A 23,963-nucleotide genomic window follows, 5' to 3' on the forward strand; every position below is an offset into this window, starting at 1 on the left:
GTAGGTAGATGAGAGGGGTTATGTCTTGTCCAGGCTAGCAGGGAGCAGAGACAGTCCTTCTCTGTGACATCAGGAAAATGATCAGTTGGCCAATGACAAATAGATGTTTACTGGGTGGATACTGCAGGTGTTTTGGAAAGAGATTGTCTACAGCTTGACAAGAGAGTCATGCTGACAGCAATATGTGCTAAAACTTAGTTACAAGTGCAAGAGAGGGGTATATGAACCTCATAAGGTATGCTGGGTGTTTCATGCCTGCCACTCGTTATAAGTTCAAAATTTTAAATTTTATTATGTTGTAGTGTTCTATGCATAGAGTCAGGTGAAGTTTCTGCCATAGAAGCGAATGGTGGAAGTAACTGAAAAAAAAGCTGCTTTCTGGGATTTGATACCTGGTCAGAAAGGACTTTCCAAGGGTCAGAGAAGAGGTACAGAATGATGGCAGAAGAGGAGGTTGAGCTACTGTTGCACAGAACATGAAAGCATAAACCAGTATGAGGTGTGTTATAAGTCAACTTCAAGCTTCACCAGATTTGCACTATGCCATTAGATTGTTCTTAAAGATGAGGCTACTAATTTGTGGCGCTGCATGCCACATAAGTGTGCCATACATTTGTGTGTGTGTATATATATCTATGCACCACATATATGTGAGGAACATGTGAGCTGTGAAAAAGATGAGCTGTGTAACATGAAATTTTTGCTACGTGGAAAATTAATTAGGCTCACACCATTTTATTTTTAATTACCCATTTTCTTTATTTTAATGCAATTTGGTGCTCATGTCTGCCTGTGAGGGTGCATCTAGATTTCTGACTCAGATCCTGAGAAATAAATTTCTAGCTTCCTGAAATTCAGACTTATTCTGAGAAAGCACCTTGCCAAAGTTTCTTCTTTCAAAGAAATGGAAAGAGGTGGGGAGTCTCCTGTCTGCCAGGAGTGTCATTTCTTTCTTTGACCATGCACAAGCAGTAAAACTGACTCAGTTACACAAGGTAGTAAAATCCTTTTCCAGAACAGCTTATTCTGTGTATGACTAGGCTTAAACTTTGCTACTGGCAATGTAGATTTCAGAGCTGGAAGAAGTATTTGTGGTGAAAGTCAACTGAAAGAAAGGTGAGAGTGAATTAACATTGTCCCTAGGGTATTCTAGAGGTAAGATACCATCCAGTTTCCATTGAGGGAAAGTATAATTGTAAGCAGATGAGTAGCACTGCTGTTACACTAGAGACATAGCCTAAGACAGCATCTTGGATGGTACCTACATTAAAATATTTTACTGTTTGAGCAATGTAATGAGAATGTAATTGGAGAATGAAGATCAAGATGGTACGATATGTGGAAGTAACTGTGTAATTCCACAGAGAAAAGAAAACTAGAGACAAAATTCTCATGTAGATACAGGATGTCTCTCGTATGTAGTCTTAGTTACTGGTGTTTCATAGTCACAGACAGTAAAGTTGCTCTTCACAGAAGCGATTTTGATTACAATGGGCAAATGCAGACTTTAACAGAGAATACCTTATTTTGGGTCGTAAGGTAGAAGCTCTGTTCTGAATAAAAAATTGCATTAGTTTTGCAGTATCTATATAATGCTGGTTTTCTCAGTAGTTTTAAAGATAGCCCACTGGTAAGGCTTTAAAAAGAGGATCTCTTGACCTCATGAAAAAGTTAGTTACTTGGAATGTTAGATGCAATTATATTGACATATGGTGATAATGTGATAAAGCATAAGGGTTAAAGGTTGAAGGAACCATGGCTTGGCAATTAGCAATGTAAATGAAACATTCATTATCCAGCATGCTGAGAAGTTGATGAACTGTACAATAAATCTGAGCCCAAGTCACTACTGAGATAACTCATTTCAGACATAAGAGTATTTATTAGGATCCTGGACACTGTTTTGCATTCTCTGATGAAATATCTTGCTATATAGAAATATTTTATCCATTAATTTACATTAAATAAGTCAATACTAAAAATTCATAAGGCCCTAAGCAATTCTCCAAATAACATAGAATAAAAAATGAAGAAACATGAAAGACATTGAAACTCATCCTATTTGGAAAAGTGTTTGATTAGATATATTGGTGTCTCTTCAGTGCATTGGTATTGGTATTTCTCCAGTGTAAATTGTCTCCAGTTTGAAGCCATTTTTCATCTTATGAGATATAGTTGAAATCAGAATTTGACCTAGTAAGCAGAGAGCCAATTCTTCAATCTTCTAAGTTCCATTTATACATAAAGAGAGTATTTTTTGTTGAGAACATAAGATGTAGACTTGTTTGAGAGACAATGCAGAACATGTTTACTCAGTATTTGTAAGTTCCATGAAGATTAGGATTGTTATCAGGCATTATTACAGTTAACTGTATCTGTGTCTCAGAATAATTCTCAGTACCAATAAAACCACAGCTAAATTTATCAGCTTGATGATAGCAGTGGTAGATTACAGTTTTATGAACAGTTTAGGAGGAGTTCCTAATAATAAAATAAATAGTACATCATTTGTTCAGTAAAAATAACTAAGGAGAAATGAACAGAGACCAAGATACAGAAATAAGCGTTAACTTTCTCATCAGTGAGACAAAAGAATTTTACATTCAAGAGGTTGGTGGGAACAGAGTATATGTTTGATTTGTGTTTAGAAAATGTTGAAGATGTTTGTTCGTTTTAAAGGCTACCATTTTATAATGGCCATAGCAGGTATTTTCAGCTTCAGCTTTGCATCCATTTGTCATTGTTAAGAAATTCTACATTTTATTTTACATAGATTTCCTGCCATGGAATAGACTGATTTCTTACCACTGAGGCAAAACATTTGAGCAGATACGTATTAATGACATACAAACACTGAGGTAGTACCACATCGTTTTCATGCTAGTTCTGTGACATTTTATTCTTTTGGATCATTATAAATCCTGAAAGATTACATAATGATTTATGAATTGAGCCAAAACCCCTCAGTACTCCCTTATCTCTTTCTCTGTATGATGCGCATAATTCTCAGTTCATTCATGATGTGTCAGCAAGAAATGCAGCGGTACAAAAAAATCTAATGCACTGTTCAGAAAAAGAGTTTAATAATATGTATTCTATATGGAAGAGATAGCATTCCTATATGTATATAGTATGGTATATTTGCATAGTATTCTGTACTACACTGGAAGTACAAAAAATATGCAGGGAAAACTATAAAGAGCATTGGCTCCCCCTACTTCATTTATTGTACAGAAAACTATTCAGAGAGTAAGCTTTGATGGTGTACAGATTGAAGTGTTAAAAATTGCTTTCGAGTAGGCATCTGTCAAATAGTTTGTATCCTCAGTTTCTTTTTGGAATCTCTCTAGTTTTAGCATTCTACTGAAATTTCCTTGGGTCAGCATGATGGAGGATGCAGGGTATGTTGGAGATCCTATGGGAAACCTATAACAGCGACAAGAATTAAATTTAGTACTCAGAGTTCTTTAAACAGCAATTTAAACTCAAAAAAGTCTTCTAACCTTGGAGTAATTGAGATGGCTGAATGTTAGGTATGTCCCCCAAATAGGTTGCAAACCAGCTTTAATAGCAGGAAATGGTTTCTGCTGGAGTTGTGTCAGAGCATGGCTATACTTGAAAACCTGAATTGTGGTAACTTAATGGTGGGTGAAGCACATCAGCCAGAATACTTATGATAAAGACACATACAAGTGCTGTATTGAGCACAGGTCTGCCAGAACTGTAGTTACTAAGATGTTATAAAATTGTGAGTAAAACACCGTGAAGAAAATATTTAATAACTCTTAAGTTGTATTTGTATAAAGAGTCTCTTATTTCTACCTCTGAATTTCTCTGGACATCTACATAGCTTTTGCTTCTGTGGCTGTTGTTCTGCTTTCCTGTAACAGTCCTATCAGTTAAGAGAGTTTGAGACATTAAACTCCAAAATATATAGTAGGTCATCCTTTACCCAAACTTTTAAAATTAAAAATGATGGCGAGTTCTGTTGTTTATCTTTCCTTTTAGAATATTGCACTGTAAAATCTCTAAATAAACTTGCAGGCCCACTGTTTATTTGGATAAACAGTATTCTGAATTACAGTATTTTTAAAGTCTTAATTTCCTGACTTTACTGATTTGCTGTACTGGATCAACTTGAACTGAAATGTGTTTGTAGTAGTGTATATGTGTGTTCATATACTTACAAATATATTATTTTGACAGTGTCTGTGTGCACACCGTGCAACAGTGTGCACACAGACACTGTTGAAATATGAAATATATAGTATATATACATTATATATAAAATATTCAATACATATAGAGTACAAAATATATATATACAAGTGAGATTTGTTTAAACAGTTTTATTTCCACAAACAGCTCTAACGGTAAACAAAAGTTTAGATGTCAAGTCCGAGTGTTTTCTTTATTAATTTTGTTTTCTTTAAGTACTATGCTTTCAGTTTCTCACTGTTCTTTGAAAAACCGTAAGAGTTTTAAAAGAAAGCTTTATGGAGAAGATTGGTTGTTTTTCATCTTCCATCTCAGCCTTCTTTTAGATTTCTTAAGCTTTCTTTGCCATATTTTCAGCTGAGTGTGAAATTTCCTTTTGGCCAAAGGTGGAAATCCACCAATCATTATGGTGTCATGACAACTCAAGACAAGTAAACCAGAATATTTTTATAGTCTCTCCTAACTTTCTAATGTAGAGACCACTTAATGGTAATATCTCTGAATATCTTAACTTCTTGCAAAGTATTTGAACTGACCTTCTGGAAAGATAATAGATGAGATGAAGGAAAAATAGGGCATTGGGTAGCTTTGTGCATACTAACATGGACGTACCTACACATACACACTTTACAAGTTAAGACAGCTTTCTTTATGATGGCATCTAACAAGTATAAATGTGATATATGGGTAAGTTCTTGATGCTCAAATCAAAGCAGTTTCTTGGAGTTCCAAAACTAACATAAAGAATTTTTCTTTTATCTGTGAATTTCTCAGGTAAAACCATTCAAACATACTCAGTGGCATATCTACAGGCAGGAGATCCTTGTGTAAGATAGGAGGGTACACCTGTAAACAGCAAAAATACCAGTCTTGAATCAGATTTTTTTTTCTTATGTTTTTCTGGGTAGACCACTCTGAAGTATCATCACCACTTGTTCTCAAAGAGTAACTCTCCCATCAACAAAATAGGCTCTTTACAGTGTGATACTAGTGGTTAATAGTAACTAGTAAGAGTCAGGCTTGAGGTGATTTTGGTCTATTTTTTTTAATGCCAGCTGGTTTATAAATATCAGTTGTGGGTTTTGCACTCAGTTTCACTGGTGGATTTTTTTTAAGCCCACCTCTTTTATAGGTGATTAGAGATAGAAAGTATTTTACTTGATCACATTTAGATTGTGCTTTCTAATTGCATTCTTCTTATCAGCTGCAAGGCCAGAACTAGATCTAACTATAACTCTCTTGGCAAACATAGGGGGAGACAGAAGGCCTTAGAGCTTAGGCCTTGTGTCTGGGGAGAAACAATGTTTTTGTTAAAGTTTTAGTACCACTGGCATGAAAATTTAGGCTAATAGCTATGCTTTGCAGAATGCATGTGAAAAAAACAGAATAAACCAAATAGTAGTGGTAAGCGATGGTATGGTTATGGAAGGACTAGGAAGAGGAAGCAGTGGCTCTCCATGTAAAGCTCCATGAATGTCAAGGCATTCAATGAAAAAAAAATGTTAATATTCTTCTTTTAGTAAGTTTCCTGATTACATGAGACAGCTAAGTGCTAATCAGACCACAGAGAGTAGCAAGCACAGAGGTAGAATGTGAATCTACAGATCCTAGCTGTAGTTGATGTTCACTGTGAGCTCATTACCCAGAAGATCGTTTATAGTATGGGTGAAAGGTGTCTTTTTGTAAGGTGGCTACCTAACACTACTTGCAAACGGTACCCACTTAACAGCTTGTTTATTCATATCCCGTTTACAGCATTCAGCTACCCTGTTCCTGTATTGTAGAAATTACAGTCTTGGCTGAGAATTTTAGTGGTAGCTTTCTTCTGTGGGAACTTGGAGCCATCTACTGTCCAAAGAGAGCAGCGGTTAAAGTGAAGTGTGGCATTTTTCTGTCTTGTTCTGTATCCTCAAAAATTCTCCAATGTTTGTTGTTAGTGTGATGTTTGCTAACAACATGGATGCAAATTAATTAGGTTTAGATGTTTCTGGAAAAAACTTACCCATTAGTATATATACTTCAGCGTTAACTGTTATTTAAAAGTTTATATTACATAGGGAGCTCGAAAATCAGGAAAAAAGCCAGACAACAGCCATCTGCAAATATGAAACATACTAAAAAATCTCATTCAATAAAATTAAAATTTTTTCTGCTCATTTCATTGTTAGCTTTCATTTCTGGTTATCTGCTTAATACTTTTGAAAAAAAAAAAAAATCTCATTTGGTAAAGTACAGCTCAGTTCTGAACATGACTCAATGGAAAAAGCATGCCAGAGTCCTATTTCTTCCTGATTTGGGATCTAATAGATATGCGACACTATTCAATAGTACATTAAAAAAAAAAAAAATCCAAACCAAACCCCAAACCTGGAAAAAGTAATGCTTTTTCATTTTTCTCTCTGCAGGTCTTCCAGCTCAGATCAAAGTTTGGAAGCCTGTCAAGATCTTTTAGTTCTAATGTTTCTCCACCAACTACAGCAGGCTATGCTGTGCCATTGTCTGCTGGCCAGTTGCCCCAGTTATGTCCTTATGATACACAGCACTATGTTTCAAAGCCTTAAACAGGTGTAGCTACATGGAACTAAACAAATACTCATATGTCAGTTGGAGACATAAAATAGGCTATCATTCAGGCAGCTGTTTCTTAGTTGCAATGAGCTATTCAAGAGTTGGGAAGAGAGAAGAAACATAAAACACTTACTTGCTGTTAGCATCAAAAGATCACACTAATTAGTTTAGCTTGTAAGATTGCCCATAATTTTCATTGCTATGGTAGTTGCTCATGTCTTAGACACATATACAAACGCACCCAATGCGAGTAAGACAGCATTTATGTGTAGGTTGAACCAAATGATTATAAATGAATTGAGGGATGTCTCCTGGGATTGGACATAAAGGTCTTGTAAACTGAAAATTTTATAAACAAACAGCTGTTGGGAAAATACCATTATGCTGTAATAGCTGCTATTAAAATCCATTAGCAATCTTGATGGTCTGTTTGAATTTGATGCATCATTTGCTCTGACAGCATTTCTTTCTAAAGAATTTTGTAAAATGTATGTAGATTATGAAAGACAGTAGTAATAGACTAGGAGATTAACACTGATTACACATTTTACTTCCATGTGCCAATCAAGCTTTGAAGAATGCTGTGTATCCTCCAGTTTAAATGTCAGTGGACAAACAGGAACGCATTAATCTAAACAGCTGCAAAGCTTTCTCCATCACTGTGGGAGAAATACACATCTCTGCAGAGATGAAGTATTTCCAGGTTAGAAACCATGTTTTAGGCAACAAAATAAATCTCCTGTGTTTTCTAAGAGTTTGTGTGCTTTCCTAATTGATGCCAAACTGTCATTCTCCTCCTGCTCACAGGTCTAGATACCACAGTGGATACCAGCTGCCATAGGGCTAGGCATGGCCTGTAGATCATGCTGCTACCAAAATTAGTCAGACTTCTAATGAGATTTTGAAAAATCTCTATGCCAAGAACTATCTGAAAACTCTCCTCTTTTAGGAACAGTTCAAGCAACATTGTTCTATCTAAACTGTCCGTTCACAAACAGGTATGAAAACCCATGGAGGGAAATGTGTATGCGTCTTTCTGTAGACAGAGGTAGGGATGCACTTAGCTTGTTCATGGATGCTGCAAGGGCACCATCTAGTGGGTGAACAAGAATAAAAGACTAAAGCTTGATAAAGTGATCAGATTTAAACATCTTTTATTCAAGAGTTTTTGTGTGCTCCATGTTTTTGTAATGCTTATACTCAGATTATATAGTGCTTGTTATTGTATATTTTTTTCCTATTTCTTCCTTTACCTTGTGTTTTTCAATGTTTTATTTAATGAACTTAACAGAGAATTCTTTATAAGTATTACTCTGGTATAAACTCACATGGCAATTTTATGAATACCCTCTTTTCCCTCCTCTCCTACCTCTTCTAAGTTTCTTTGCCATATCCTCTTTTTCCTCTCTGATAAGAGGACTGGCAAAGGATGCCATGCCATCTACTGTTTACTCTCATCATTTCTTTCCTTCCTGGTGGAAGTACAGTGGCAAAGGTAAACCACACCTTGTATGTAAAAATGTTGTTCTGCTGAAGTATATAGCAGAGCCATGGTCAGTTCCTTTTGTAAGAGGGAGAAACAGAGAAAAGTTTGTGCTTTAGTGTAGAGAGGATAAATCAGAGCCTTTTTGTCCTCCTTCTGTCTTTGGAACAATCTGTTTTATTTTCTTTTGCATATTTGGGGTTTTAAATTTTCTTTTTGCTAAGTATTATAATACAAGTATCTTCATCAAGAGATGCAGATCTTTTATACCACTGCTTATTCTGGTGTTGCCTTAACAGAGTTGCAAGAGGCTAAAGTGAGTAATATAGTAGTTGCACCATTTAACATGGAATTTGATAAAAGAGCCTTTACTTTACTATTTACTAGCTACTGCATGGTTGTATTAATCTGTTATGCATTCCACTATATGCCTGTTTTCAGCACTCAGCAATAGATGGTTTTGCAATGCACAGTGTAGCGGAGGTAAAGCCCTTGTGTCGTTCCATATGGATTTTTTCATGGCTTGAGAGAAGACTGGATGCTATTTAGAGCCCCAGCTTTCTCATTTACATACTTACATTTTTAATAATATTTTTAGAAGATAAATGAGGCCCTGAATTTAAAAACATCAGTTTCACAGAGGTTGAAGTGAGAGCATTCTAAAAATGAGCCAGCAGGATAGGAAGCTTAACTACAGGCCTAGTTAGGCCCTTAGGTGTTCATGTACATATTTTTTACTTCCATGAATTCTTGAGTTCCATGAATGTGATAAGATTTGAATATATTTTCAGCATATTTTATCTGTAAGTGTATTAGCAGTTTGACCACCCTATTACCCTATCTTTGCCTACCTCAGTATTCAGACAACACAAATTCAACATCTAAAGAACTGTATTCAAAACTTTAGTTTTGAAACCTCAAATTATCAACAGGCTATAGTGAAGTCAGTGGGTAGCAGTACAAAATTTAGTAAATAAGCTGCTTGCTTTGTTAGATGAAATTTTATTTTGACAATTCTGAGAAGTACTTGTTTCTTTCCTTACAGTGTTAGGAACATGCTTCAGTGGCAACGCACGACTGAATTCATGAAGCAGGGGATAAACAAATGTTTTTTATGTCATTACAGCTATGCATGGAATGCCTGTGGCAAACTCAAAATATGTTGTTAACTTGCTATATATTTATTTGGGGTTTTTTTGTTATTTATTGAGTTTATATTTAAATATATTTATTTACTTTATTACAGTTTTACTACACAATTTACCTGACTTATGCTTGGTTCAAGATTTAAGTACTTGGAAGAAAACTGTAATGGCATGAGGAGAGTCAGTTATGCTAACTGGAGTCAGTAGTGCACAGTGTAGAATTGCCAACAGTTGGTAAGGCCCATTTTAAACTTGTGTTAAGCTGCAGAGGCAGTACCGACCCAACATCAGCAGCACCAACAACTTGTTGACCTGACTTTGAGCATGTTGGAAAATAATAATCTTGTGTGCCACTCTTTCTGTAATGTTAAAACGTAGAGAATTTTTTTTTGTTGTACAGTTCTTTAGTAAACAGAAAAAAAAAAAATTTTTCTTTTTACACACTCTTAGTCATAATTTTTTTTTAAATATTGAGAATTCCATGTAAGTATCAAGTAGAATTAGAGCTGTATTAAATGTATTCCAGCTGCTTTGGGCTCTGAGGGCCATGGGTTGTTAAACTAGATTTACATGACAGTGTCAGCAGAGCAGTGGTCCTGTGCCTCAGAGCAGTTAACTCTCAAGTTGGATTCAGGGTGTTGTCTTTCTTTGCATGTCATTTTTCACTTTTACTTGTCTAGAGAGAGAGAGCAAATCACAACTTTCTGAAGCATACAACCTGAATAAAGCACATAGGCTGGAGAAGTCAATCCTGCCAGTTGTCATCCAGCATCTGCCCTACACACAGCTTGTATTGTATTCTCAGAAACTTGAAGCATCTCAATGGTAAAAGCTGCTGTCTTAGCTACTGAAAATGTAAAACAGAGACAAGGGTGCCACAGCTGAACTTCGGCCCAGTGTAACCAAGTGTGTGTCCCCTGACAGGCATCTGCAAAGAACTTTGTTTAATCGTGTTTTTGCTTGTGTTAGTAATGACTCCTTTTATCTCTTCTGAAGGGACTGACTGTTTAACAAATGAGTTGCTAAAGGCATTTTGCTTGCATAACTATAAGTGCTTATTAGAAGAATCCTTAGTAAAACTGAAGTGAATTACAAGAAACTGAATCGCTACTCTTACTTATAAGAAGACTGGGATTTTTTTGGTGGCTAAGTTCAGTGTACAGTATTTTACCATCTTTGTCCAGTTCCTGCTTCCTGTTCAGAAACATTCAGTTCAGATGAGGCTAAAGCCAGTTTCAGTGAAAACACATTGATTCCTATTTGTTTGTGTGTATTGAATGAAGATGTTCAGCATCCTCAGCTTAATTACTCTTTTGTTTCCATTTGTATTCCAGATGAGGGTTACTCCGTATTGACATGGCAGCATGGGTGGCCAAGCAAGCTGCCAGTGATTTAGTATACAGTGGAAAACTGGTTTAATCAAAATAATTCAAAATACATTTCTAAAATGTTACATGCTTAGAAGAGAATTTTTACTTCCTTGAAGGGTGTTTTGCTTAATTTGAGTGCCTGATAAACAGTGTGAATATTGTCTGGGTAGGGAACTGATTGGGAGAATACTTACATGTATGTTAGGGATATGTGCAAAATCCTTTAAAGTCAGCAAGAGGTTTTCCATTAACTTATAGTTTGTGTGATTCTGAATTGGCCTATTCGTTCAGGCCTGCAGAATGAACACCTAAAGGTAATAGTTACTATTTGTATTTTTTAATACACAGAGACCTGGGTTAGAGTGGGGCATTTAAAAGCCATGGATCTGTGCTTGCTGCTGCAAGAAAAACATTAATTGTGAACAAAAGGACAGAAGTATCGTAAAGACTGAGGTACAATCAGAGAGCATTTTGCCTCAACAGGAAACTGTATGTAAATTTAGAGACATTTGGGGCAATAGGAAAAAATATAAAAAGCATCAGTGGTTCTTGTTAAGAATTCAGTTATACAATAGGAAGGAAAGTAAGAAATTGGAAACAGGAGAAGAGAGTTCATGACAGGTAATGTAAGGCAGGAATTTGCATCACTGGAGGAAGAACACTTGTAGGACAAAATAACGTTTTCGAGTGAAGAGAATGAATGAAGTACGTTTTTGGGGAGAAAAAAAAAAAAAGGTTTACAAAGGCCCAACAGAGGAACAACTTCTTTAGAAAGGCAGAAAAAGAGGTAGCTAGATGAAACAAAGCTTCACAAATTACTAAAATTTGATGAAACAATCTAAAACTAACACATTAAAAATATAAATAGTTATAAATATAAACAGTATAAATATTGTTACAGAATTTAAACATAGAACATATTAAAAGTGATCTGAATTCTGTGCAAATGGTTCTTTTGATTTAATATCAGCTGATCATTTTCAAAGCAGGATTTTTAATGGGGAAAAGAGGCTTGGATCCTGCACAAATCTGAATGCCTGAAGGGCCTGTGTGGATAAGAGTGGTACATTTTTTTTAATCTTTAGATCAATTATCTTGCAACATCATTTGCCCATCTACGTAAATAGAGTAAAATAGCTTTAACGATTAAGTGACTGTGGTTTATTCCTGTAGTGAGACTGTGAGATGCTTACATAAATTAGCAAACTAAATGTGACAGGAAAAAAAAAGGTTGGAATTTAAAATTGCCACTTAACCTTTAAAGAACTTAAAGATATTTAAAGGAAAACATCTTTAAAGATATTTAAGGGATTATAAATTTAAGGGAATACAAAAATTTTGTAATTGAACCAGAAAACAGAAGACTGTGAGTGCATCTGCATGGCTGCATTGCTGTGTAAGAAACACTCGGATTGAAAGACAGTATTCCCCAGCAGATTTTGTCAGGGGTTTGGGGGGTTTGGTTTTTGGTTTTTTTTTTTTTTTTTCAATTATGAACTAATCTTTTCACATTAAATACCATTCCTTTTTAGAAGGAATTAATTCTGAGAGATAATGTTGTCCCACAAAATATTTCCAAAGTTTCTTCTCCTTCATTTGACTGCTTTAGCTGCAAGTTTTTTGCGGTTTTACTGTTTATATTAGCATTAAAAACATTACTATTTTGTTATTAAATACAAGTCACACTAGATGATTTGTTCACAGTGCAACACTGGAGGAAGAACCGCAGTTTTTCTTCTACTTCCTATACATGAATGAGTTTTCCCCGTCAGCATGGAGGTGTTAAGGAACACATGTGCTGGTGGAGATACGGTGCAGTGGAAGTCTGCTAGGCCACATCCCAACAACATCGGATGAACATGTTTGCTGGCTGCTCTCTTTGGGCTGCAACAGGAAGTCTAGCAGCGTTTTTCTCTCCTTTACCAAAGAGGGGACAGGGTTGGCTGCCATTGTATTTAAAAAAAACCCAAACCTTTAGGACTAACTCAGCTCTAACTCAGCTGCATCAGCTGCATTATTTCTAAATATGCTTTTGGGTGAAGACTAATGATTTATTAGCTTGAGTGAAAATAATTTTCAAAGATTAGGAGAAAGTTATTTCCTGTTACAGACACAGAGGATATGTGTGATATGTACAATACAGAAGACATAAATGTATATATTAATTTTTCAGCCCGTTTGCCTGTGAGGGTATCCATTTACAGTATTGCTAGCTTCTCGCTATTGGAAGTGTTTTTAATGGTACATCTAGTTATCTTGTCTCCAGACAAAACAAGCCTTCCTGAAGTAGGAGAGAAAGCACTGTTTCATCCCTGTATAGTGACAGCAGCTAAAGAGCTATAGCATTTTTTGCTAGATAAAACTACATGTTTGTGGGAAAATGACAATTGTGTACTGCTGTCATTGTTACGATGAAGCAAGCCTCCATTTCCAATTTAAGCTGCAAGCGTTAAACGTGCGCATAAGAACAGCTCACCATCCTGCCTTGGCATTTTGTTCTTTTCCTTGATTATATCTTCAGGAAGAATTAACATTTTGATACAACATTTGTTCATGGATTTGCAGTGGTTAAATCAATAGTTAATGAGGTTCGTCTTATAATTTGAGCTTGTAGTTTGTTTATGCTAGACCAACTTTATCCATACTCCAAACAAATTATCTCTTATAATCACCAGCCTGAAGATAAATCTCTAAATGTTTTTCTGATGATAGTGCTGTGGTTGGCAGGTGTTAGAAGTGCCTCCCAGGGACAAAGATTGAAGATGGGCTTGTTCTCACAAATCCTTCAGGCGAGGTTGTTTAGCTTTCTATCCTGTCATCTGCAGAGGAGCCTTGTATGGTGCCCTGCTAATGAAATCTAATAGGCAAAGGTCATATATCTTTATGAAGAAAAATGCAAAGCTGGTGAGTGATAAATGTGCTCCATGGGGTTCAATGGACGATGCTTAGCAATAAAATCTACGTTTAAACAGTGTTTCAAATGGCTTGGCATATCTCTGGTTTTTGTGCCTTAACTACTTTTTATAACAATTCTCATTACTAGTGATGGGATTAGCTAAATACAAAAATAGTTGAATATGCATGCAAAATTGCCTATGTAATTAAAGAAATAGGTGAGGACTTTAAGTGTAATTGTTTTTCAGTATTCATAGCATAACTAATAAGATGGCTCACATAAAAATACATGGCAGTATTGTATTTTAACTGTGAAAGCTCTGTTGACTAGCAATAGGAGCATACTAGCTAGTGTGAAGATTGTGAAGTTTGAGGTAGTTTCTAGCATCAGTTGTAAACCAAAAATGCCTCTGTTAAATGTCAAAACATAAAAAAACCCAAACCAAACAAGAACTGAATGGAAACAAAGCATGCGGGCATAAAATTGCAGATAGAACTTCTAAAGAATGCAAGTCAGTGCCTTTAAGAAATTGCTAATCTGAAGTTAAAAGGAATTAAATAAACCAGATATTGTTGAATCACTGCTGTTTTTTGAGAAGTTACCAGTTCATTTGCTATAGTTATACTGCTGAGCTAAGAGACAGTTCAATAAATCAACTCAGGCTTGATGGATTCTACAAACCATTGCAATGAGTGCGTGGAAGAGGAAAGAAATCTCTTAGTATTCCCTCTTTGACAAAAGGGTATGCAAAGAGCCTGAATGGATGAATGGTTGATTAATTTTGCCAGAAATTTTCTTGACAGCCAGAAATGTGTTTTTGCGTTACCATGTTTGCATGGGAATTATTTTGTAAAATATGAATCATTACACATAAACTTACACCTGAGATTTAGCTGGCTAAAACAGACAGCTCCTGGTCAGTATATATATGGTTGTGATGCTTTTTATGTTTTAATTCATCACTCTGGCAAGTCAGCCTTTTGCTTGTTACCACTTGCTAATCAGTCAAGAGTGAAATCAAATATTGTATGTGATTAAATGAACCTTGTAACCGAAGTGGTAGGTTGTGTCTTTTTCAGTATTTTTAAATTAATTTACAAGCAATGGAACAATCATGGTAGTTCTTAACCTAGGATCAGAAAGCAGAATAATATGAAGGAGAATAAAAAAGTGTATCATGTGCTGTGTCCACATGGCCTATTGATTAGTAAGACATGAAAATAGTGTTTCTTTTTCTCCTCTAAATTTCTGAGGTAAACAGTATACTAGATTGTATATACTGTTCTATAGTTTAATATGGAGATTTTTCCTTTTCATTTTGTAAATATTTTGTGAATATTTTGTACAAGTGATATTTGCTTATAAATGTGGTACATAAGCAGGTCCCTGGATTCCTTTACTTGTAGGCTTTGGATGCTCATACCTGTGGTTTCAAGAGACTTTCCCCTCCATGCGGTTCACTCCAGAAAAATATGTACATATGTACTTCACCCTTTAAAATAACCTCAAGGGAGTACATTTTAACATAGCGCAAGTACCTTTCCTTGTAGTTCCCTGCTTAGAGCAAAAATTGTACTATCAGCATTGCAAATTTTCTAGTTTGTCCCTTTAATTATTTTACAGAGGCAGAGTTTTAAAGACACGCTTGAAAAAGGAGGTGGCATCTAAGCCTTTGAACTTGAAAATCACATCTATTTTTTTCTTCATTTTGTGGTTTTATCAGTACCAAACTACTTATCGTTCAACTGCCACCAATGCTGAAAAATGGCAGCTTTATCAGGCAGATTTTCTTATTACAGAAAACATCCATTAACAATGAGACAAATTAACAGTGCTCTGAATTTCTTCCCTTGAAGATGGAAATAAATAGGCACTTTCACCTTTATGTCACTAGACTAGATGATGTATATCAGTTCTTTGATTTCTGTGTCACTACGAAACTTTTTTTCTTGTAGATTTTGTGGTCACAGCCATCTAATATTTTCATGTTGTTCCACTGCAACCACAACAATTTGCACACCATTACCTTTGTTTGTTTATGTCTCTAGGCTACGTGCTTAATGTATATCTCATGCAGTAGCGACAGCACCTTAATAGGACTTAATGTCCAGCCCTTCTGATTTATTACATTCTTTGAGTATATATGCACAGACCCCACTGACACAAGGGAGCATTTTTGACTGTTGTGTTTCCAGCAGTTGTACACCTCAGTAGTCAGGGGAGGCTGCCTTGCTTATGGTAAGAATTTGTGTTCCTTCAGGTAGGTGGCAGTGATGGCAGCTGGAGGCAGGTATTCTAGCCAGAGGAAGAATGTTCTAATCCAAATGGGCCCTTATGATATCCTTATGTTATCATAATGTCTCTTGAGATACATGGAGATGCTGTACCCCAGCAGCTAAATTAAAAGTTGTGTCAGATAGCTCTGAAAATGTGGAATAATGGAACTTAAGTTTGCCTGTTTAGCTGAGCAACTTTAAAAACCCCAAAGTTTATGAATGAATTGAGACTTTACAGTCTTCCCTGGAAATAGTGTGCAGTGCTAAATATGTATAAAACATGGACATCTTTATAAAATCTAGTTAAACCCAGATTAAAATGGACAAGCCTGATTTTGAATACACAGAATTTGTACTTGTATCAAGCGCAAGTAAAGCTTGTTCAGCTGTAATCTCTATTCATAAAGAGTGGATCCTCATTACGACACACTATCATAAAATGTACCAGTGCTGCAGAAAAGACACTTTTTCCAGTGTGAAGTTGGCTAAACACACTTTAATTGAACGCAGCGTGATAATCTCTTTTATTATAGATTTATCCTTCTTTCTTCTGCTTTTAATGAAAATAATAGATTATAAACATAGCCATCGCCTATAGTAAGGAGAGTGGGATCAGTGCTAAACAGCCATTCATCACTTTATTCTTTATGCATTATTTCATAATGCTATAGAGTTTCCTGTTTAAATTTCTTGGTTAACTTAAACTCAGGATGCCTAAAGCTAAACCTAAGGTGTGACTGTGTTCTCTATAGAGCAGGGTAGCACAAGCTCCCAGATGCCCATTCTCTTGCTTTTCAGTTTAGGACGTAATTCCTGGTTTTCTGTGGAAACTTTAGACAGCAACACAGAAAAATCACAATTAGCTACCTTTTTTTTTTTTTCTTTTCAAAAGTCTGATAAATAGTGGTACATCAGAGCTATTATTTGGTAGATTGACATGCACAACAGAAAAATGCAGTCTTTTCTAACAGAAAAGATAGTGAATTTTATTTAGAACATTTTCACCAGTGCCGATGATACAAAAAAGAAAAATAGTGAATATACTTGTTTGTGTTTCTGGAGTCTTGTAAACACTGTACTATTTATACTGTTTTTTCCGTTTTTAGTGACCTTACCTGAAAACTTTTCTAAAAAATTTAGTCTTTTTCTGCTTTTCTGTCTTTTATTTTTTTTAAAGAAGGGGGGCTTCTAGTAATTAGCTGGATTTACAACAAATGGCACACAGACTGTTAGCTCTGCGTGTGTGCTATAACATTGGTGTTTACCCTATTATATTGCAATTTAAGTATGTCATAAAGTTTTATCAGTGATCACATAGAAATAAACTGAATGCAGAAGTACTGACCATGAAATATTAAGAGAATACAGTGTGAAGCAGTATGTATCAACTTCTGTATTGTACTAATTGCTTTGGTGTGAAAATTGTAATGGGATACAGTGATATTCCTCATTTATATTTTGTGATGGTTGGGTATTTTTAGCAAATGAGTTGTCAGCAGAAAGGCTTCATTAGACCCATCAGGGTATCTGCCCATGAATAACGAATCCCAAACTGTACTGACAGTTTCCTTGAGCCGAAATGATGGAGCACCTCTGACAAAAGCCATATTGTGCTCTCCATGTGAGGAGTGTGAAGAACAAAAGAGACAGTTTATTCTTAATTTGGTCAGGTTAATATTGACACAGTTAGCTTAGAAGAAGCAGGAGTGTGTATAATGTACATTTACAGTGATCACTTGGGTAATTGGCTGTTGGCTTCATGAATCAGAAAGTGTTGCTAGAGATAGAGAAGTGACAAATTCTCTTTGGATGTTTCTTGGAGATTTTGCTTCTTTAGAAGGAACATCCATGTTTGTAGCCATGTTATCTATCCAGTTTTAAAAAAGAGATTCCCTATAAGAAAACTGAGTTACAGAGAAAAAAGTTTCTCAACAATATACAGCCTACATAAAATGGTATTTCTCAATAGAAATACATAATAACTGAAACATATAGTAACTGAACAGGTCACATTCAAAAATACTTCAAAAATCTGTTGATTTCTTAATCTTTCTTATTCTTTTTACCTGGATGATTAAAAAAAATTGTCATTTCAGAATGTTCTGTGGTAGCATTGTATTAACTATTTATATGTATTAGACAAAACAATGCTAAAACACTGAATTCGTCCCGTATCCATTTACTACTAGATTCTATTTATTTCAAGTATATTACATTTCAAGTATACTGACAATCCATTTTTTTCGTTATAGGTTACTTAGAGGGCATTACCACAACTGATAATGTTTACATATGCTGTTTAGCTGCTGTACACTATGGAACTATTAATTAATATTTAAGCCATCACACACTAATAAAGTAGGGAAAAGTAGTATAAGAATGGATAGCTGACAGCCCTTTGTCATGGTTTGACTGTATGTCACTGTATTTCCTACTATACTAATTCATCAACAACGTATTTTACAGTGCTTGTAATTAATTTGGGATGTAGCAGTTTAGCTGTTGAAATGATTAGCATTTTTAAATTTCTGAAATAAATGTTTTATTTTCTGTTAGCATTTACAGTACATGCAACATTCTGGTTGTTTACTTAGGTTAGCAAATTTGTGGAAGAGTCCATATGTCTACCATGTCTCTCAATATATAGTCTTTGTATAAGAGTTTCTTGTTTGCAACTGTCTATTTATTTGAATGTTTGAATGCTTGTGAAGGGAGTCTGAATTGTGTTGTTCATATTAGTTAAACAAGTGAACTTTATGGATGTTTGGGAAGAGGGATGGTATTAAACTAAGCTTTACTTAATATTTATTAACATGATTAAAATTACCTTTGATTATTTTAAAATTAGTAATTGATTTTATGTTTTGATTAATAGTCCAGTCAACCAAAAAAATTGATGTGGTAGAGTCATGATGCTGTAAGAGATGTAATCTGATCTTACTTTTATTCAATAGCTTAGTCAACAGCATTTTCCAGCAAATTTACTCTTTGGCCTATTCTTTTAACAGGCTCTCTTTGCTCTGTGTTTAATTTCTGGATACACTTAGTGAGCTAACAACTTATGAGAAACATTTATTGATTATTAAAATGACTGTTTATGGGAAAGTTGAGTAACTTATGTTGTCATCTTCCTTAATAATAGTGGTGTGAGAAGCTTGTATTTTATTCCTCATGCCACAGAATGAATAGGGTCTTGGATTTTATACCTTTACTGAATAATGACTTTCTGTCAGTAAATTTTCTCATTGACGGGCTATGGATTAAAGTAATAAATGGGTTGTGGTCAACATAATTTTGCTTGACTTGGACTGTGTTCTGGCATGCCTTAATGACTTTGACTTCCTCAGTATTATTGTTGATTGGATGTGACAGTAAAACATCTCTTGCCCTCTTGCTCTTTTAAATTCTCAACTAATTTGCATGTTTTCTTTAAAGATGTTTTTTTCCAATGTGGTGTATGGTGCTGGCACACCTAAACCCATTCCCATGTTGCTCTGAGCAGTCTCTCATCAGTTGATAATATTTTGCACCAGGTGGTGCTGGTCCATTATGATGGACCAGTAAGAAAAGCATGCAAACTCTGTGACATATCTTTTAAAATGCTGTTTATTGGAGCTAACATTGTAAGGAGAAAACACTACACATAATCCTACATCTCTTTAGGTGGTGGAGGGGTGAGGTGGAGGAGCCCTGAGAGGTGTAGCATTGAATAAGCCTCTAATCCACACGCACCACACTGGAGACACCCTGTTCACAGAAGAGATTTCCACTTCTTGGTCATTTTTTGCTATTGTAGGATTTTCTTACAACTTCATTCCTCATTTCTACTGTGAGACAGAAAGGATGTTCATATGAGAACTTGTTGCTGCACTTTTAGACAAAGGCAAGGATGCACTGCTGATATAATTGCTAGTACCAGGTAGAATCTGCTGGCAGGCTTCTTTGGTTGAGTTAGCTGGCCAAGTTTATTCTGCGCCCAAGGAATATGTATGACACAACACAGCCCAAAGGCCAAGCTGGATGTGAAGCACAGAGAAAAAGACATGTAGTGCATAAACGATCTCCTTCAGCAGCTTGTACCCAATGAAGAGAGATAGGTATCCTGCTCAGAATTATCTTTATGTTTCTCTCAGTCATCAGCATGCTGAGAACGTCGAGAAAATACACACTCTGAATAACAGTAGGTTTGAAAGCATGGAAGAAATTGAGAGAACCTCAAGTAGCTGAGTCAGGTAATTACATAGATACTACAGATCCATTATTGTTTATGTTAATGTGGCCCAGTGTGAAGCTGTCCAGTCCAGTTGCTCCACCAGGGATACATACTTGGAAACTTCCCTGCTTACAGCAGCAGTCTACTGGATCACTTGCTGCTATAGGAGTTCCTCAGTGTGGCTCTTAATCATATGAGATAATTTAGCAAAAAACAGAACACAAGTCAAATTCAGATTTTATCATCTTCAGAGACTTTACCATGGTCATCTACACCTTTAGTTCCTGCTCTGACTGGTAAAACTTAACTTTCATTGTATGGAGTTTGGTGCTATAGCCTTACTATGGTAACTATTCCCACCAACAAATAGCTGCTGCCATGCAAATACTGTATCTTGTTCTAATCTGTTCATAGTCTTGGTCTATGATGTCCTAGTGGTCGTTGGCCTTAAACTCTAGAAATACACCTCAGATTGCCCAGCATTCACATTCTGACTCCAGTTGGCCATGGCTGTGGCAGGGGAGGTTTCCTTTGCCATGTAGACAAGTTAAGAGGTTCCTCCCTCAAAATACTACAGAAAGCAGGATTTTACCACTTTGTGAGTGCCAAATGTGGGCTGAGATGATGACAGATATTAACTCAGTCAATGTCACTTTTGTGAAGCTTTCAGTTCAGTCACGATATTTTAACAAAAAATTTCTAATTGTATTTTCAGTTGATACAAGCAATATAGAAGATTGAAGGCTTGAAGACTGGGCTTTTAGAAAGAACATTTATTTACCATATGTACAACCATGAAAACATCTTGAAGACTAGATTCTTGATTGTTCTATGTCCTTCCCTGTGAAGTCCCAATCTTCTTGAATTGTCTGTTAGTGCGTAACTGAGATAAGGAGTTACCAGGGCTTTTCAGATGGTTTTAAATCTGCTCTAGTTCAAATTTTTTATTCTAATAAATTTTAATTATTCCAACTGCACTTAGGAACGGAATAACTGAAGTAGTTTTTCAGTGCTTAAACACATTTTGGTACCTTTTTCTAATATACCCAATACTTGAGTCTTCAGAAATATGTTCCTGGTTTGGACATTCAAACCTTATTTGCCATAATATAATTCCTCACCTTAACACCCTGTTTGGATTTCATATCTGCATGTCCACCAGTAAACTGACAGTTGACTTCTGTTTGTGCATTAAATCTGTGTGAATTTCACATAAAACTTAGGTGCTATGTGAACATCCAAGCAGAACGTCATTTCTCATCTAGGAAAAGAATCTACTTCCAAAGCATTTGACAAACAGAATTTTTTGTTTTAACTTTAACTTACAGGGAGGGAGATGCATTTTGTGGACACATTTGAGTAGATTAATAAATAGTATTTATATATGTAAACAAAACTAATTTATTAGGTAAGAGACAGATGCAGGGGAATAACATGTCAATCTGCATATACAGTTGTGTTCATGATGAACTGCTGTTTATTCAGGGCCAGTGTAGCTTGGCAGCATCAGAAGATGACAGAAAAATATCTCAAATACAAATAGCAGGAATATAAAGGAGAAAACAAAATTTCTAAGACTTTGTTCACTACCAGAACTGAGAACTGAAGAGAGACATTTATACTTTGTGCATTATTATCCCCAGGTGAGAAAAAGAGGGATGTATGGTTTATGTTGCAAAATCTAAATAATTCAACATTGTATCAGTGAGAATAGGAATGACAAACACAGTGTCTGCCTCCTGTGTATTTGGTGCTGGGTGTGTGTGAAAATAAGCATTTTTTTGACACAATATGATCTTAAAATTAGTTTGCCTCTGTCCTTATTTGGGGGGGTTATTGTTTTGAAGATGTGCACAGAATTCAAAGAGCAGGAGTAAAGGAATCTAAAGGAATAATCCAAGGTAAAATTGTACGCAATCATGTAACATCATAATGGATACTGTGGTGGTTTGACTTTGACTAAATGCCCGGTACCCACCAAGTCGCTCTATCACTTTGCTCCCTTTCCCTTTTTTTCTCAACAGGGCAAAGAGGGGAAAGAAAATAAGATAGACCAACCCTTGTGGGTAAAACAAAAGCAGTTTTAATATAAGCAAAGCAAAGCAAAGGTCCAAAGAAAAGAGATTTATTCTCTCCTTCCCATGAAGAGGCGATGTCAGCCCTTCTCAGAAGCAGGACTCCGATACGCATAGTGGTTGCCTCGGAGGACCAAGGGTGACCCCACCCCCTTCCTCCTTTCTCCCAGCTTTATACTGAGCAGCCATCACATGGTCTGGAATATCCCTTTGGTCAGTTCGGGTCAGCTGTCCTGGTTGTGTCCCCTCCCAAGATTTTGCCCACCCCATCTCACTGGGGTGGGGGGGAAATGTCAGAAGGAGCCTTGGTGCTGTGTAAGCACTGCTCAGCAGTAGCCACAACACCAGGGTGCTGCCAACACCCTGCCAGCTCCCAGCATAAACCACAGCACCTCACCACAGTGAGGGCTGCTGTAGGGGAAACCAATTCCAGCTCAACCAGACCCAGTACCGATGCATATAAAGGGCTGCAAAATTAAGTTAGCACATACAATTTCCTTTCTAGTGCCTGATTTTGCATCTCAATACTGTTATTTTAGCATTATTATTTTAATAAATAGACAAATTTCATTAAATATTTTCATTTCTCTAATGAAAAAAGGGGGTTTATTCAAGAAGTAGCAGTAGCCCAATACTTTCAAGAAACCTTGCAAAAGCCAGTAGGAGGAACAAGTAAGAATTTTGTTTCAGTAGCAGTTCCAAGAAGACAAAAACCTACATTTAGTATTTCAGAGTTCTTCAGAAATGAAAGTCCATTACTGTGCTGTGAGACTGGTTCTTGATTTTTTTTATTTTTTTTTTTTTAAGCATGTGGCTGTTTTGACAAATGGCATGGAATTCTGTTGCCAGTTACTGATGCTTAGTAACATTTCTGGCTATTTTCACCACAGTTTTGGATGGAAAGAGCAAGGCAAAGATGCTGACATTTCCTTTAATTTCTCACAATATTTCAGGACTGCGTGTTACACAGGACTCTCATTGGTGATCTGAAGGTGTTCATAGATAAATATGGGTTTGATGTACTTGTCATTTTGGCCAACTGTTTGTCAGATGAGAAGCAAGCAAAACGACAAATAGCTGTGTACTCGGAAAACTTAGAGCTAGGAAATCAAGTAAGTACCTGGAAAAAGATACAAATAATGTCTCTCCTGAAAAAAAATGTTTTTTTAAAGTACTATGTGCCAAAGTGCTGAGTAATTAAGTAGGGTCAAAAAGTAGCAACAGTTGGCTGGCATCTGAGTACCTATTTGAAATGACTGCATTATTTTTATGTGCAAAATGAAAGATTGTGATATTTATGATCATTTCAGACCAGCCTAATAGAAAAAGTGTATGGTTGCAAGAAATACAGAAAGAGACAAGATTTGTCAATTTAGATAAAACAGAATGATCTTTTTTTTACTAATTTTGGCTTGGTTTTTTATTGCAATATACACAAATGAATCTTTGGTAGTGAGGGACAAGCAAACACTTTGTAAATGGTAATGGCCAGAACTCACCTATATGTATGTTATTGCTAAAGAATTTCAGCTCTCAAATGAAGCCAAATTATTACTAGGATGCTAATTTATCCAAAGCTGGGTGCGGTCCATTTTTTTTTACTATATTTGTCCCAAATGGAAGAAATCATCTCAGTGGCAACTTTTTTAACCTTTAAAATACCTCTTATTTTAGGGATAGGTGGCTAAATGACTATTGCTTTCAAGGTCAAATATAAAT

General features: G+C 35.9%; 1 protein-coding gene across 3 annotated transcripts in view; it reads left to right on the top strand.

Moving 5' to 3' along the window:
- PRUNE2 (prune homolog 2) overlaps window positions 1-23,963 on the top strand; it is a 155,404-nt gene that overhangs the window by 64,349 nt on the left and 67,092 nt on the right. For all 3 annotated transcript variants that reach the window (XM_026866146.1, XM_026866145.1, XM_026866147.1), the window contains exon 7: window positions 23,198-23,356. In XM_026866146.1, coding sequence (XP_026721947.1) covers window positions 23,198-23,356 — 159 coding nt within the window. The remainder of the gene's footprint in view (window positions 1-23,197; window positions 23,357-23,963) is intronic.

The sequence above is a fragment of the Athene cunicularia genome (genome assembly GCF_003259725.1).
Source record: "Athene cunicularia isolate RWA chromosome Z unlocalized genomic scaffold, athCun1 chrZ_part2, whole genome shotgun sequence".
Lineage (NCBI taxonomy): Eukaryota > Metazoa > Chordata > Aves > Strigiformes > Strigidae > Athene > Athene cunicularia.